The sequence below is a fragment of the Puma concolor genome, chromosome A2 (assembly GCF_028749965.1).
Source record: "Puma concolor isolate L17-30 chromosome A2, mPumCon1.1.hap2, whole genome shotgun sequence".
Classification (NCBI taxonomy): Eukaryota; Metazoa; Chordata; class Mammalia; order Carnivora; family Felidae; genus Puma; species Puma concolor.
Window position 1 is genome coordinate 34,683,782 of NC_141668.1, and position 18,098 is coordinate 34,701,879.

The 18,098-nt window shown below is 36.8% G+C and overlaps 1 protein-coding gene across 1 annotated transcript in view; it reads right to left on the bottom strand.

Moving 5' to 3' along the window:
• Nucleotides 1-11,365: 11,365 nt before the first annotated feature.
• The window catches only part of CAPZA2 (capping actin protein of muscle Z-line subunit alpha 2), a 60,798-nt gene continuing 54,065 nt past the window's right edge, over nucleotides 11,366-18,098 (bottom strand). Inside the window, exons 8-10 of the mRNA XM_025929633.2 lie at nucleotides 17,959-18,030; nucleotides 13,385-13,447; nucleotides 11,366-12,301 (exon numbers count right to left, since the gene is read on the bottom strand). Of these exons, the coding sequence (XP_025785418.1) occupies nucleotides 12,161-12,301; nucleotides 13,385-13,447; nucleotides 17,959-18,030 (276 nt within the window). The 3' untranslated portion in view covers nucleotides 11,366-12,160. The remainder of the gene's footprint in view (nucleotides 12,302-13,384; nucleotides 13,448-17,958; nucleotides 18,031-18,098) is intronic.

An 18,098-nucleotide genomic window follows, 5' to 3' on the forward strand; every position in this document is an offset into this window, starting at 1 on the left:
TCCACAATTTTTTTGCAGACAAAATACAAAATATAATAAATGAAATAATAATAAATGAAATTCTTTTGGGGGGAGGTAGATAACATTTACTTAATTAGGGTTAAAATTAGTCTTCACTGGCATCCTTATAGAAACATAATCTCACTGGCTTTCAAAGCCTTCCCTCGCTTCTCTGAAACACAGTGAACTTCCTTCCCTAGAACTCACCAGAATGTGTTGTCCACATTTTTGCCACTTATATACTACCTTCACTGTGCTGGATCTTTTCATATGGGGAAGCAAGTTAAGAGCATAGGCTTTGGGTTAAGACTCCCTGGATTTGAATTCCAGCTGAATTATAACTAGGTGTTTGATATTTCACTACTTCTTTAAACCAAAAGGAAGCTTCAATTTCTTCATTTATAAGATGACTAACAATACCTACTTCATAGGGTTGTTTTAACTAAATGAATTGTTTATAGCAGTGCATGGCATACTTTAAAGCATTTGATATGTGTATTATTTATCTTTTGATTTTTCCCAACCATTTAATAATGTCAAAAGTCTTCTTAGCTGTCCAGCTGTAGAAGAACAGGTGATAGTCTGAATTTGGCCCATGGGCCAGTTTGTGGATCCCTGTTTTGAGCCACTGTTAGGTGACTTGAGGCTGACAGCAAGACTGACTATACAAGAGTAAGGGACAGGACCCACCACATAGCATTGAACTCTCTTATTTACAGTTCTCTACCTCTACCACTGTGCTCTCAATATTCCCCTTTACACACACACACACACACACACACACACACACACACACACACACACACACACGGTTTTATTTAGTATCAAGGGTAGAAAGAAAATATGGTTCAGTCAATATTCTTTTAGTACATTTGTTGTTGTCTTACAACTCTCAGATCCAGGGGTGCCTGGGTGGCTCAGTCAGTTAAGTGCCTGACTTCAGCTCAGGTCAGGATCTTGCGGTTTGTGGGTTAGAGCCTGCACTGGGCTCTGTGCTGGCAGCAGGAGCTTGCTTTGGGTTCTGTGTCTCCCTCTCTCTCTACCCCTCTCCCACTCATACTCTGTCTCTCTCTCAAAAATGAATAAACTTTAAAAAAGAAAAAACCTCTCAGTTCCAGGTCTATTTTTTAAGTTTTAAAGTTAAAAACAGGCAGCATGAGTGGGGAAGGGGCAGAGAGAGAGGGAAAGAGAGAGAATTCCAAGCAAGCTCCAAGCTGCCAGTACAGAGCCTGACACAGGGCTTGAACTAATAAAACCATGAGATCTTGACCTGAGCTGAAACCAAGAGTCAGATGCTCAACCCACTGAGCCACCCAGGCACTCCCAGGCTTTGGATGTAAAATTCAAGACTTTATACACCCTCGTTCCCAGTTTCCTCTCTCTTTCCCCTTAGAGAGTGTAGTTTTGTGTCTTCTGGTCTGAATAAGATTTGGGGAAGAAAGGGGAAAGAACATGAAGAAACAAAGTAATCAATACTTCAAGTAATCAATACTCCCCACCATGAAAGAAACAAGTTAGTGAGAGATTGTCATGGGAGTATGAACAGAACAAGCTCCTTGGCTAGGAAGTAAGTTGGTGGGGATGGGCAGGGAAGACTACTTTAGAAAAGTCATTTGGGAAAGACCTCTCTGAGGAGGAGTTATTTGACCTGAGACCTGAAAAACAGAAAATGCAAGCCACATAAAGGGTGAACCTGGGGAAATGGGGGTGAGAGGAGCACAGGGGAGAAGCAGCAGCATATAAAATGGCCCAGAGGTAGAGAGCGCACTTAATGCACTCCAGAAGCAGAAAGGAGGCCAATGCAGAGGGGCCAGGAAGGGAGGAAGAGTGTGGGACAACGTGTGACTGAGGAGGCAGGCAGTGGCCTTGAGAACAGGGGTGTTGAAGACTTTCAAGCAGGGAGGAAAATGACAAGGTTTGCATTACAAAAGGATCACTTTGCTGTGGCTCCAGAGGAAATGGACTGGAGAGAAGTAAGAGTAGAAGCCGAATACCAGTTAGATTGTTTGCACAGTCTGCGTGGTTTGTATTTGGGCAAGGGCACTGAGAACAGAAGTAGACTTACTTAGATATATTTTATCAGTAAAACTGACAGGGCTTGTTGTCAACTGGATGTGAGGATGAGAGAAAGGGGAGGACTGAAGAGAACGCTAATAGCTCTACCAATCTGGCCAAGTTCATTCCCACTCAGGGGCTTTTGCAGGAGCCGTGTCCTTACTAGGAATACTCATACCTGAGTTTTTTGACGTCTCCTTTCCTATCTTACTTTATGTGCCATGTCTTCAGAAAGGCCTTTCCCATTTTGTTTTCTTTATGCACTTGCACTATCTGGCATTTTCTTGTCTACTTGCTTAGTGCCTGTTTCTCTGCCAATGAGCGAGGACATTTACAGTCCACTTTGCTCCTGCATGGCCAAGTACCTACAACAGTGTCTGGCACTGGGAAGATGTGGAGAAAGTTTGTTGAATAAATGTTATGATTTTAAAAAATAATTTAACCCCAACAGTGGGTTCTGCAAAACTGTTTTTTTCCTATAAAAGATGTAGGAACATTACCTGGGTCAGGAAACACTAGATTATAGAGGCCATGAACTCCTTTAAATTATATGAAGTATGTGTATGTTGACAGAAAGGAAAGAGACGAATGAACAAACATGCATTTTTCTAAGAAGGATCATAGTTTTCTTCAAATTTTCAAATGAGTCCTTGACTTCAAAAGGCAGTTGAGAAATGCTGTACTGGGCTGGAGGTTTTGAGTAACTTTTCTAGAAGCATTAGTGGGCAATGCCCTAATTTACTGCTCAATATTTCCACATCATAAGGGCCCTTTCCTCAAATGCTAACTGAAAAGTCTCTTCCCAAGAACCAGCAGTGTCCTTCAGCTGAGTAACAGCCAACTCACGACAAGTCCACGTGGTCAGAAACAGCAGCACAAGGTGGCCTCATTTCTGCCTTTCCCATCTTCTGGAACTACCATTGGCCTAAAACGAGAACAGTGACACCTGCTGGTTTCTCTCAGGAACTGCCACTTTAACCACTTCACTGGTGAAAATTCAAGAAACATTAAAAACATAAGCTTAGAAACAGAAACTGCTTTCCCTTTCAAACAGAATTTTGAAATGATCAGTGAGACACATAGTGATAGTATTTCTGACCACAAAAGATGCAACATGAAATTAAAGTGGTCATAAATGTTAAATGTTTTGGAAGGAGAAACCTATCAGTCTTCTTTATGACTTACTTTTGTCTATTTTTGTTTTTGCTTTGGTGTTTGTTGTTGGTTGTTTTTGTTTTTAGAAAGGCTTTCTCTAATTTAAGATTATCAGTTCCCAAACATTCGTCATTTGGTTTGGCTAAATCTTTAACCCATCTGGAACTAACATTATTATTGTTACTATTATCATTATTTAATATCAGATGGGATGGGGATGGAGCTCCATTTTTTTAGGGTTATGTGTTGCAGGTGACAAGAAACAAACTAGCAGTGACTTAAAACAGATATTTATTTCCCAGGTAAAAATCCAAATAGATGGTCCAAGCTCATATAGTTCTCATATATCATGTGTGCCTGACCCTGATGACCCAAGATAGTAGCATCCAAGTTTCAGGCAACCGGAAGATGAAAACAAGAAGGATGCATATAGGTTGAAATCTCTAGGAAAGTTCCCAGAAGTTACCCTACAACAATTTTGCTTATCTAATTAGCCACAATTTAGTTACATAGCTCTAAAGGAAGCTGGGAAATGTAGTCTTTATTCTGCAAGAGCAGGTGAAGAGCTAAAAATGGATACTGGGGGCAGCTAGCAATTTTGTCAGATTATCCCTTTGACCTGTGTAAATGCACCCTTCTTAACACACAGGGTAGTTTCCCACCCCTCCCTAAGGAGATACCCCAAATACCTACCCTCTGACTGCAGTCACCTCCAAGTCCAAGACCTCTGGGTATGTAGGTTTCCTCATCAGGAACAAATGCATCTCCTCAGTGTCCAGCAACCATAAATTAAAAGATGCTATCCACCCCAAAACACCCACTATAAAGTGGAGTTGTAGGAAAAGAATAATCACGATTCAAAAATGGAACAAAGTGGAAATCACCTATCATAGTTGCTTATCAAATACCACTCTGCAGTTATTTCAAGGTCCTCCTAGTCAGGCAATAAAGTGAGTTCCTTGGTTAGCCCATGGAGCAGCCCTGATTCTGCTCTTTGGGAAAAACTCCTTGTCCATTCTTCCCAGGAAGATTTCTCATTTTCTTTTCTAAAAAAAAAAAAATCTTCTATTTGTTTCTGAGAGAGCGAGCACGTGCAGGGGAGGAAAAGAGAGAGAGGGACACAGAATCCGAAGCAGGGTCCAGGCTCTGAGCTGTCAGCACAGAGCCAGACACGGGGCTCGAACCCACGGAACTGTGAGATCATGACCTGGGCTGAAGTCAGACCCTCACCGACTGAGTCACCCAGGCGCCCCAGTTTCTCATTTTCCATTACCATTCCTGGTTACAACTGGGACTGTTTGATCAGGGCGGCCACACAGTTTGCCTAGAATCGTACCTGTTTACACCTATTATCCGTGCAATTATTAAAGCTCCCCTTGCTCTCTCAAAATTACCCAGGTTTGGGTAATAAATTACATAATCATCCCATTCCTACATTCAGTTCATAAGGAACTGAATTCTGCCAACCACAAGAGCTTGGAAGGAAACCCCGTCACAGGTGAGATTGCAGTCTAAGACATCACTTTGATTTCGGCTAGGTGAGACCCTGAACAGAGGATCCAGCTAAGAGGTGACTGGACTCCTGACCTATGGAAATTGTAAGATAATGAATCTGCCTTGTTTTTAGATGTCACCTTTGTTATAATCTGGTACACAGCAATAAAAAACTAACACACCTTCTGAAACAATGGGTTTAAGTGGGAAGGTAATATCCTTATTCTCATCCTTGCCTTCAATGTTGTCCAGCTTATGCTATCACTTTGGAACTGCAGTCTAAACATTACAAGTGAGAGAATGATCAATCCTGGCAGTTTCAGGAAATCAATAATTAGTACGTGCAATCTTTGAAAGATCCAATGTTGCAAGAAACCCAACTGGGTTCCTCTCCTCAAACATCCCAGACACAGGAGGGATTAAGTTCAAGCTGTTAACCCTTTCCTTCCATCTCAGCTGGGAGATTATCTTTAGCTTGAGGGCACAGTGGGTCACCATTCTGAATCTTCTGCCATCTTCCCCATTCGACTTTCCAAGGCATTTGAGGCAAGAATTTGTTTTGTCAGGGCCTAACAAGGGCCACCGGCTTTCTAGCTTGGCTTTCTAGCTTGCAATATCCGTGTCCTACTGAATCCTCCAACCAATGGAACAATATTCCTTTCCTCTAGGGGGCTGTTACAAGGATTAGGTGTCATTGGCCTTTGGGGCAGAGGTGATAAATGCACCAGAGTGCAGGGTTTGCACATTGCACTGTATTCAAATGTCAGTAGACCCATTGACAGACACTGCCTTTAGCCAATGCCACCACCTTTTAGGTTTTGTTACCTGTAGGACCCCACTTCTGGTACCAAATTGTATGTAGAATGAGACAGAAGTAATTTTTAAAAACAGCAGTGGCTTAAATAAGGTACAAATTTATTTACTTTTCCAAGTCCAATCAGGCAGTCCAATATAGGTAAGGCTTTCTATAGTGTCATGGGACTCCAGCTTCATAGGATCTGGTTTTCAACTACCTATTAGACTCTTAATTATTGTTTTGTGGGTGCTTATTAGACATAAGGAAAATTAACCACTTGTCAAAAAAGTGGCAAACAAGTTTTCTGTGGGTGGTTTTTCTTTCAACTTTGCTTAGACTATTTTAAGCCATACACAAAATCTTGATTTTTATGAAGTCAAATATATTTATTGTATGGATTGTCAGCTTTGTCTTACAAAGGTCTTCTAATACTCTTTTGAAATTACTTAAAAGTTGTTACCATGATTTCTTCAAGAACTTTTATAATTTATACCATTAGATCTTTGATCCAATTTCAACTTGGTATGAAGTGTGAGGTATGGATCCAAATTTATTTAGTTTTTCCAGCTGGCTATTCTATTGTCCCAACACCACTTACAGAGTCATTCATCTTTACCCCATTGATCTGAGATCCTGCCTTTAAAATCAGTATTGATACAAAATTTTATAAAATATTTCACTAGGAGGATTCTGTGTTTCTTTCCTTTACTCTGCTAATGCAATGAGTTACATTACTAGATTTGTTTACAAGGAATAATCATTGCATTCCACTGATAAATCTTATTCGGTCATAAAGTAACATGCTTTGATTATCAGTACAGTAGTAGATTTGGACAGTAGTTCCTTTAACTTTACAGAGAAGATTCATCAATAGTTTTTTGGTGCTTTTATTTAAGGTTATGTATGCCAGGTTCATTAAATGTATTTCCATCTCTTTCTGACATCCAGGAAGTCTAGAGCACAGAAATAATCTGCATATGTAAAGTCTGATAAAGTTCACTATAAAACAATATGGGTCTAATGACTTTTTAAAGAGGTATTAGTAAATTTCCTCCTCAATTTATTCTATGGTTATGACCTTCATCATTTTTACTACCTTCATTTGGGTCAATTGTGTGTGTTTGTATGTGTGTATATCCTCTCATACAGAGTTCCAAATGTGTTGGCCTAAGTGATATTTGTTACAAAATATCAGACATAAAAAAATTGAGATTATTGTAACAAACATCTGCGTATCCATCACCTAGTTTACAAAATAAATTCTTACAGATACAATTGAATTCTCTATACTGTTCCCCAATCCCATTCCCATATGTTCCTCCCCACAATACACTATTCTGTTTTACTCCACTCCTTGTCTTATACATATGCTGTACATAAAAGTCTCGGAAGTTTTAAAATTTACACTCAAAACTGTACTTACCTTTTGGCAACTTGCGTTTTTCTCTCAATATGTATACTATGTTGCTATATGAAACTCTAGCTGAGGAGTTTTTAACAGCTGTATGCTACCCCAGCTTTAACGAACCACAGTATCTGTATTCATCTGTGTTGCTGGATATTTAGACCAGCTTAAGGTTTTCCCAATACAAGTCTCTGGCATTTCCTTTTTATTTTTTTCTCCTTTGTGACGCTCCAAAATAAGGGGGGAATGACTGCACATGAGAATTTTTTTCTACATTTGAGATATTTTCAGTTTCCTGGAACAATGATCTCCTATATTTTCCTGGGCATCCTGAAAGTAAAGTCTTCCTTAAGGGTCTAATTTATACCTAAGAGATCCGTGGCTCCTTGGTATTTCTCTTTAGCCTTCCTTTGGGAAGCAAGATGCAACCCCTCGTTTTCAAGTGTAAATCTGGAAGAGATGTGCATCAGTGTTCATTCAGATTCTGCTAACCTAGCAGAACAAAACTTGAAGGCAATGAGGAAGACAGTGACTTTTACTGTTCAGTCATGACTTCCGGAGGTATCCTTTTAAGAGAACTCCTTTGATATTTATTTGGTTTAAAAGCTGGGCATTTCACAAATTTCCCCAAGAAATTATCTTCTGAGACATACCAACCAACTGTGTTTTCTTAATGGTCTTCTATTAATCAGATAACTTTAACTTCGTGTTAATGAAGGTTTGTTATGAGAATAAGTGGCTGATTTGACATCTGTGATATGTGTATTCTCTAGCCAGTTTAAGTAAAAAAAAAAAAAAAAAATTACTCTGTTACAGTCCTACTACACAAGAATAAAAGGAAAAAAAAAAACACTGTATGTTAAAAGTGACATTAAACTAAGCAGTTTTCTTAGATTATACCAAAACTAGGGATAAAATGTTCTAGTTATCTTATTAGCCATACTCTCTAGTTTTATAAGAACACTTACTTTCATTTTATCCTTTCTGTTGATTTCATTTATACTGAGATATGTATAAAAGCAAAGTCACATTTAGTTTTCAACTGGATAATGCTGTCTGACCCATGACATACCAGGGAGCCAGCTACACTAGAAACCCGTTAGCTGTATTCTGATACTCCATTAAGGTACAAGAGGATTTCCTGCCTAAGTTGCATACATACTTACAAAATATATGAGTGTGCATTCCAGGAAAACTTCCTCAGCTGGCCATTTCTTTACATACTACCTTAGGGGATGCCTGGATAGCTCAGTTGGTTAAGCATCTGACTCTTGATTTCAGCTCAAGTCATGGTCTCAAGGGTCCTGAGATCAAGCCCTGAGCTGGGCTCTGCGCTGACAGCCTGGAATCTGCTTGGGATTTTCTCTCTCTCCCTCTTTCTCTACCCCTCTCCCACTCTCTCTCAAAATAAATAAACTCAAAAAAAAAAAAAAAAAAGCTACCCTGTTAACTTAGGTTTGAAGTTTATCTTGTAAATACTCTTATTTTGTTACCCATAGCACACCTTCCAAAATAGAAACAGTCTCAAGGTGTACTAAGATACGAGTCCCCTCAACCCTTAGAACAGGTGGCAAACAGCCTAATCCATTTTTCCCAGATATGCCTTAAAAATATCATCACTTTCTTTAAAAAATATTTATTTATTTTGAGAGAAAGAGCACACACAAGTAGAGGAGGGGCAGAGAGACGAGAGAGAAAATCTCAAGCAGGCTCCAGCACTGTCAGTGCACCAGATGTGGGGCTCAAACCCACTAACTGTGAGATCATGACCCAAGCCAAGATCAAGACCTGGACACTCACCTGACTGAGCCACCCAGGCACCATCACTTTCTATATATGCTGTGATGTGAAAAAGTTTAAAGGACACTGTCATAGACTCATCACTACTTTATAGATTCCTTCAGGAAACAATTTTATATTTTGAGTCTACAATGCCTAGAATGGCTGGTTCTCTGAACACAGTGTGGTTAATCTTAAATGATCTGACATTAGTTTCTAATACCAATCAGGCCTTAAAAGTTTTACTGGTTCTTTTAATTTTAATTGAATATTTTGAATATTCTTCAATAGCTAGCTAGCACTACTGGCCAATCCTACAATAAAGCTTTTGTGTAACACTCAGAATATCAAATTTGAAGATGTCTGTACAAAGTCATGACTTTAAAAAATTTTCAGTTTCAAGGACAAAAATACTACAACTTAGGAATACCAAGTACATTGTGCTGTTGCTTTTAAATAATCTATCCTAGAGAACTGAAAAGAAATACATATCCTTCTCAGGATGTTTCACAGCACACATGTAACTACAAAATACCTGTGTTAACTGTTGCCAAAACATGCCTTTATATTTTATACCCACTATCTGGCAAAGGCACAAACTGATTATCAGCATGGAAGGTCTTCTCAAAGGATCTTACACCATTCCAAAGTTCTTGGTGTGAATTCAGTAAAAAATGATTTTAACAACAGAAAGGGCCATCCAAACGCTGTGGCATTTATCTATAGTTGTTTTTACTTTCCTAAGAATTTCACTTTTCAAGAACACTTTTAATGAACCAGAACTTCCAGAACACCTTTTTAAAAATGTTCCTGGTTCCCATTTTAGTTTCCAAAATCCCAAATGAAGAAAGCCTCATGAATATCTGTACCACATATTTACCTAACTCATACAAATGTATTATAAATGTGTATTTAGGAACAGTCCTGAAAAACAGCACTGATGTCAGAATACTTACTTATAACCACAGCAACCCCAGGCTTCACAGCTGCTTGAACTTCTGTCCCCTCCTACTTTAGCCAGTAACTCTCTTTATCATATTGTTATGACTAATAAGTGTTAACTCCTTAAAATCTCAATTTTAAACACATCACCCTAACCACTGCTTCCTGCATTTCCGGGTCATTCCCTTCTAGTACCCCAACTCTAACCATATGCAATCCACTGATTATACCCCATTCTCACTATCCCTCCCTTCCTTTCTTGGCCTCATTTCCCCCGCTTACCTACCTTAAATTCCACAGGTGATCATTACAACCCTGCCCCCCTCTTCCTGTGGTTAGTCAGCCTCTCTTGGCAAAACCACAACTTTGGTTAAATTCAGTTCATCTACTCTATGCCTGCACCCATGCAGCTTTATGCGCTTAAGAGAGCCATACTCACTGGTCTCACTTTAAATCATCACTAACCCTGAGTCAGCCTTCACTTTGCCTGGCTACCAAACCCTGTTGCCCAGGCCCATTCACTCCCCCATTCTTCCAGCCAAGAGTACCCCCCTACCTCCTGTCTCCAGTATCTAACTGCTACATGGTATTTCCCCTTGAAATCTAAAACCAAGCTTCTGACCAGCCCTTCCCCTCAAATCTCCAATCTCTCAACCCCAAAATGTCTCTGACATTTCTCTTTATCTCACATTCTGCAATTAAACTTTTGGCAAATCTTCTTGATTTTACCTTTAACATATACCCAAAACTCACCACCTCTGTAGCCGATAGCTACCACCTCAGACCAAGTCAGCATTTGCTCTCAACTTAGGTCAGCCTCCTAAGTGTTCCCCTAATTTTGCCCTAGCCTTCATACTTCAGCCTTAAGGCATCACCTTCAAGACAACTGCATGTATTTTCAAGACAACACTCTAGACCATAAAATAGCCAAAGTAATTGACCTTCAGGGGATACACACCATGACAGTCTAACTGATATGACTGAGCTAGCCTATTAAGATTCATCTAGTACTTAGCTCAGAATTATCATAAGACTTTTGAAAATGTCTTTTTAAAAAGGGAAGAGATAAAATAACATTGCTAATTCATTTTCTTCAGAAATCCCAATATGGCAAAACTTGTATTTTAAAATTAGAGAAAACAATTTAACCAAAACCATCAAATTTCATATTAAATTCTCAATGTTTTCAACGCCCAACACTGATTTTTAAAAAGGAATTAAATAACATGCTTTCACTGAGAAATTTTTAAATTCTATACAATTCAAGCTAATGAAATATTTTATTGTACATAATAAAAGTGGTGTTTTAAAAAAAACACTTCCAGGCCCAGACATCTGCAGGAGTATGTGAGGAAGGGATTCCACTGGAGTATAATAAGCAATACTCGATTGAATGAAACCATAAATCCACCCCACTCTCTATAGTAAATACTAACATTCACCACAGGTTTGAAATCCTGTAGCATCAGTACATGTATATTTTAAAATATTACAAACATGCTTATGATGCATAGGAAGACGGAAAAATTTAGACTGTAATGCACACCATATGTACTCCCAGCTTTTCTAATTTACAACCAGTTAAGAATCACAATATCCAAAGAAAGTATTTTAAAATAGTATGTGACTCACTGATAAGTGATATTCTACTCAAATAAATAGGAAAATTTTCATTTTAATGTCACACTGAATTTCAGTACTTTTCAATCCAAGAAAAGAAATAAACTGAGACATGGTCATGAGTTCAGGATTATATATATTACAATTTGCCTTGTTATAATACATTTGTGGCTTTATGATAAAAATAACTCAGGGACATATGGAATTCAAGCTAATTTGCGTAACTGTCACAAGAAAAGAAGCATTAAATGCATTTCTGAAATAAGTATTTTCATTTAATTTCAGAATCTCAAAACAGCATTAGACCTTGGCCTCGTTTAAAAAAAGTTTAGTTAAACACTAAGCTAGCTAAATAACCTTCTTGAAAGGTTCAAACACAATTGATATAGAAAATGCTTTCCCTCTAATCTCAATCTTACATAAATGGAAGAGGTGAGGGGGAAAAGGTAGACAATTTCTTTAGCAGCATATATGGCTAAATCCATCAACCACCTTAAACTAGAATGTCCATTATTGACCCCATTAAAAAGAACTGGGCAAATATCAAAAGTTACCCACTTCATAAACCAAAAGACAATAATTTTAGGGTTACGATAAGTAAAATATTTTTGAAAACTTCAAAAACTTTTAACATTAAACTAGAGGAATCATCTCTTAATTGTAAGAAAGATAGGTATAACAGAAAGTAAAAGACATTTAAACTTAACTGATTTTCAATCCTCTGTGAACAAAAGAAATGAAAAAAATAATGGTTGATTAGCTAAGCTTTGTGCTCTAACCAAACTAATTAATTACAGTGATTTTAAATGGCAACAGCCCACCTGACTGGGTAGCCTGACAGTTCTGAATACTTTTGCAATGATTTTTTTTAAAACGCAAAGACACTAAAATGATCCGGTCATGCAGTGTTCATCTTATGCATTCTGCATCTCTTTGCCAATCTTGTAGCTAAGGATCTTGTTCCAATCGATCTTAGTGCGTGTAACTGGCAACTGTCGACGTAAGGCTTTGAAAGTAGTGTCCGACATTGTCTGATAATTCTCACTGATGGCGGTCTATGAAAAATAGTAAAGTTTAAAAAATCATCGGAACAGAACAATTTATAAAACACAAGAGATGTTTTAGGAAAAATCTTTATTTAAGCAGCCTCTTTCACTGTTTTTAAAAAGTAGAAAAAAAAGTAAAATAAAAACCCCAATGTGGTTTTAAATGCTATCTAAAAGCAGCTAAGAAAAAGCTTATTATTATTATTTTTTTAAGTAAGCTCTATACCCAACGTGGGGCTTGAACTCACAACTCTTGAGATCAAGAGTTGCTCTTGTGCTCTACTGATTTAGCCAGCCCGGTGCCCCTAAAAGAAGTCTCTGATCATTATGAATAATTACATTTAATGAAATGAACTTGCAAATGAGATTTGATATTTGTGTGTCCTCATTGTGAATCTATTTTACTATTTCACTCGGAACAATTTTATAAATTACTGTTTGCAAGGACCAGAAATGTGGCCAATCCACAAACTAAATGCCTAAGTTCAAGAGTGTAGGTTATGGGGCGCCTGGGTGGCGCAGTCGGTTAAGCGTCCGACTTCAGCCAGGTCACGATCTCGCGGTCCGTGAGTTCGAGCCCCGCGTCAGGCTCTGGGCTGATGGCTCGGAGCCTGGAGCCTGTTTCCGATTATGTGTCTCCCTCTCTCTCTGCCCCTCCCCTGTTCATGCTCTGTCTCTCTCTGTCCCAAAAATAAATAAAAAAACGTTGAAAAAAAAAAAAAAGAGTGTAGGTTAGAAGCTGATAAATAATGTAAAAAGTAGAGTATAAAATGAAATAAGATCTAAGCAAATTATACATAATCCAATTGCTTTGGGAAATACTGCATAAATTAAAAATTTCAATCAGAAATAAAATAAACATTTAAAACCTTGGCATATTGTGACCAATACTCAGAAATTACAGTTGGCTACAACAGTTTTGGCTACATTTTTGTAAGTTTGCCACTGAAATAAAAGAAACAAAAAACCCAAAACACTGTATTTTATTATAGTGAAACAATGAAAAAAAGTCAGGCTTATGACTGAAATTAAAATTTCAGTGCCATAATTTATCAGCAAATATAAATCATGTAATAGTTTTGAAAATCATACCTGGTATTCATTTTCTGCAGCTTCTACAATCTTTATAAATTCTTTTGCTGTCTGCACCTCATTCTGAATAAAAAACAAAACCAAAAGTAAATAGTAATTTAAAACTACACTATTTAAGTTTTCCAATTTTTTTGACTATAGTTGACACACAATGTTACAGTAGTTTCAGCTGTACAACATAGTGATTCAACAAGTTTATACATTATGCTGTGCTCACAAGTGTAGTTACCATCTGTCATCATACAACACTATTATAGCATTATCGATTATATTTCTTATTCTGTGCCTTTTATTCCCATGACTTTATTCCATAACTAGAAGCCCGTATTTCCCACTCCTCTTCACCATTTTGCCCATCCCTCACCTCAACTCCCTCCGGCAACCATCAGTTTGTTCTCTGTATTTATATCTGCTTTTTGGTTATACATATTTTTTTTTTTTTAGATTCCACATGAGTGAAATCCTATGGTATTTGACTCTCTCAGTTTGACTTATTTCACTTAGTATAATACCCTGCAGGTCCATCCATGTTGTTGCAACTAGCACAATCTCATCCTTTTTAATGGATATGTAATATTCCATTATCTGTGTGTATATCTGTATATACATAATTGTGTGTGTACACATACACACATCTCCCACATCTTCCTTATCCATTCATCTATTGATGGGTACTTAGGTTGCTTCCATATTTTGTAAGTAAGGTTGCAATAAAAATAAGGGGTGTTTGCACAATTAGTGTTTTCATTTTCTTTGGGTAAATATCCATTAGTGGAATTATTAAATCATATGGTATTTCTATTTTTAATTTTTTGAGGAATCTCCATACTGTTCTCCACAGTGGCTATACTAGTTTGCATTCCCACCAACAGTGCATGAAGGTTCCTTTTCCTTCATATGCTTGCCAATACTTATTGTTTCTTATCTTTTTGATTTTAGCCATTCTGATAGGCGTAAGGTGATATCTCATTGTGGTTTTGATTTGCATTTCCTGATGATTAATGATGTTGAGCATCTCTTTATCTGTCTGTTGGCCATCTGTATGTCTTCTCTGGAAAATGTCTATTCAGGTCCTCTGCCCATTTTTTCCCCCTCTGCCCATTTTTAATCAAACTGTTTTTTTTGGGTGTTGAGTTGTGTAAGTTCTTTATATATTTTGGATATTAACTAACCTCTTATCAGATACATCACTTGCAAGTATCTTGTCATTCGGTAGGTTCCCTTTCTGTTTTGTTGATGGTTTCCTCCACTGTGCAAAAGCTTTTTACTTGATGTAGCCCCAGTAGTTAATTTTTGCTTTTATTTCCCATGTCTTAGGATACGTACTTTGAAAAATGATCCTAATAGCAAGATCAAAAAAAAAAAAAAAAAAAAAAAACACTGCCTGTGTTCTCTTCTAGGATTTTTATGGTTTCAGGTTTCACATTTAGGTCTTTAATCCATTTTGAGTTTATTTTTGTGTGCACCAGTATTATTTTTAAATAAGAGTGTCAATGTATGTATGGTTAATGGTTTACTATAATTTAATAAATAACACAGATGAAAATTATGACAAAGGGAAAATACTATACAATCAGTTATCCTAAGTCCAAGGGGAACTAGGCAAAAATATTTTAAAAGTCTACAGAATGAGCCTGGTTTCACTGCTTAAGGAAAGTGAAGTCTTAACACATATTGATGGCGCCTTGGTGGCTCAGTTGGTTAAGCATCTGACTTCAGCCCTGGTCATTAACTAGTGGTTTGTGTGTTTGAGCCCCAGGTTGGGCTCTGTGCTGACAGCTCAGAGCCTGGAGCCTGCTTCGGATTCTGTGTCTCCCTCTCTCTCTGCCCCTGCCCCACTCATGCTCTTTCTCTCTCTCTCAAAAATAAAAATAAACATTAAAAAAATATATTGATAAAAACTTCAGTTATAACACTTAACATGAATCTGACAATCTTACAGGTAAGTAGTCACAGATTTCTAATTAATGACTATCTAAATATTATTAAGTAGGTACTGAACAATATTTACCACCATAAAAATACATTTTAAAAATATGAGGAAAAGCCTAAAGCTAAAGGTGAGGGGCACATGGGTGGCTCTGTCAGTTGGGTGTCTGACTTCAGCTCAGGTCATGATCTTGTGGTTCATGGGTTCAGATCTCGTATTGGGCTTCATGCTAGCAGCATAGGGCCTGCTTGGGATTCTCTCCCTCACCCTCTCTCCCTGCCCCTCTCCAACTCCCTCTCAAAATAAATAAACTTTTAAAAATAAAGTTTAATGTGAATTTACTGTAGTGTTTAAATATGTTCTGGAATATATGGGTTTCTTTACTTTTTCCTAACAGTAAAAAAGTTAATAGAAATCTAGACTTTTTCATATATCAGTAGTAATGTAAAATTCTCTAATATCTTATTTTATGTATCATACATATTTGCATATATATATTTATATTTCCGTAACGTGCATTTTTTGTCCAAAAATAGTGGAAGGAAGGAAGGGAGGAAGAAAGAAAGAATGAAAGAAAGAAAGAAAATAAATCCTGTGTAAGGTAAAGTGAAAAATGCATTTCTAAATAGCATCACAAAAGGCATGTAAGTCAAGTTTAATTACTATGGCTGTCTCTCACAACTCCAGTCTATAATTTTGTAGACAGCTGTCTAGTAGGAAGAATCTTTGCTCAGTGTCAAACTCCCTAAAGAAGAGAGTACCAAGTACCCTGTTATGCAAATAATGTTACATGTATGCATATGATATAGAACAATACCAAATACAGTGTCTCATGGAAAACCAGACATTAGTTTCTTTTACTGGCAAATTTTACAAGTAGAGTACCATTTAGCAAAAAGGCAGAAATCATCTAAGTGTTAATGAAACATTTTTTTAAATACCAGCTCTCTTCCCTTCTCAGGTAGCATCTGGCCTTACACATTGACACATTTCTTAATGTTAAATCAAACACTTTCTTATATTAAAAATTAACTCTTTATATTTTAGGTTAGCTAATTTTGTATATTAGTAGTTGATGTTTATAATATATTGGTACTTTTAGGTGTACCTAAAGTATTTATGGGAAAATGTAAAATTTGACTATTAATGTTATATTATTAATATCAGTGGGACAAAAAAATTCCACAAATAAATAGCTGCATATGTAATGGAAAGAGAAAACTCTGTGGGGAAATAAAAGCAAGTTCAAAGTTTCTTGAATTTGAAAGCTGAACTTCAGAAAAACTTCATTAAATCATAATCCAGATAGAGGAGAAAAAAATAGTTTAAAAGTTAAGTACACAATCAAAGACCTAAATTTAAGAGGTAAAACTACAATTTTCTCAGAAAAAAATACTGGGATAAATCTTCATGACCTTGGGTTAGGCAAAGGTTTCTATTAATATACCAAAAATACAAGTAACAAGAACAAAAAAATAAATTAAACTACATCCAAACTAAAATCGTTTGTTCTGTAAATGATACGATCAAGACACATGGAACAGGAGAAAATATTGGCAAATCCTGTATCTGATACAGGACTCCTACCCAGAATATATAAGCAACAATCACAACTCAACAATAAAAACACAAATAACCAATTAAGAAATAGACAAAGGATCTAAACAGACATTTTCCCAAAGAAGACATATAAATAACCAATAATACATGAAAAGATGCTCAGTATCATTTTCCATCAGGAAAATGTAAATAAAAATCACAATAAGATTCATCATTCATTCATCATCTGAATTCAAGATTCATTCATATCAACTAGGATTGTTATAATCAAAATGACAGCCATAACTTTTGGTGAAGATGTGGAGAAATTGGAGCCCTCATAGGCAACTGATAGAAATGTAAAATGGTGAAGCCACTTTGGAAAAAGTCTGGCAAAAGTTCTTCAAATGTTAAACATAGAACGACCGTACGACCCAGCAATTCCACTACCGCCAAAGAAAAATTAAAACAAAAAAGAGTACACAAGGTTCACAGCAGCAAAAAGTAAAAACAACACAAATGTCCATCCAACTGATAAATGCAATGTGGTATATGGAATATTATTTGGGAATAAAAAAAGTATTTAGTACTGATATATGTTCCAACATGGATACACATTAAAAACACTAGGTTAAATGAAAAAAGTCACAAAAGACCACATATTGTAGGATCCCAATTACGTGAAATGTCCAGAATAAGCAAGTCCATAGAGTTAAAAAATAAATTCACAGTTGCCTATGGGCTAAGAGGGGTTTGGAGAAAGGGCTGGTGGGGGGATGGGGAGTGACTGCTAAAGGGTACTGGGTTTTTGGAAGACAAAGAAGTTCTAAATTAGATTCTGGTGATTATTGTACAATCTTGCTTATATACTAAAAAACATGGAATTTTATACTTTAAATGAGTAAATTGAATGGTATGTGAATTATATCTCAGTAAGGCTGACAAAAAAGTCAGGTACAGATTTCTAGTTACTTACCATCTTTAATCTACCTAAAAACACTTCAATCAGAAGCAAAAATATTACTTAAAACATTAATTCCAAAACTGTTCTGGTTTTATAGAAGCATTAGGTTGTTGAAATTTTATTTTGGAATTAATTACTTACAGACACTGTTAGGGAATCTTGTATATCTTTATGACTCACTAACTGAACATTACCATCTTCATAATAATGAACCTATTAGAAAAAGAAATTATAGAGACCACATTACAGGAATCATCAAGATCTTCATAGCTTCAACAATC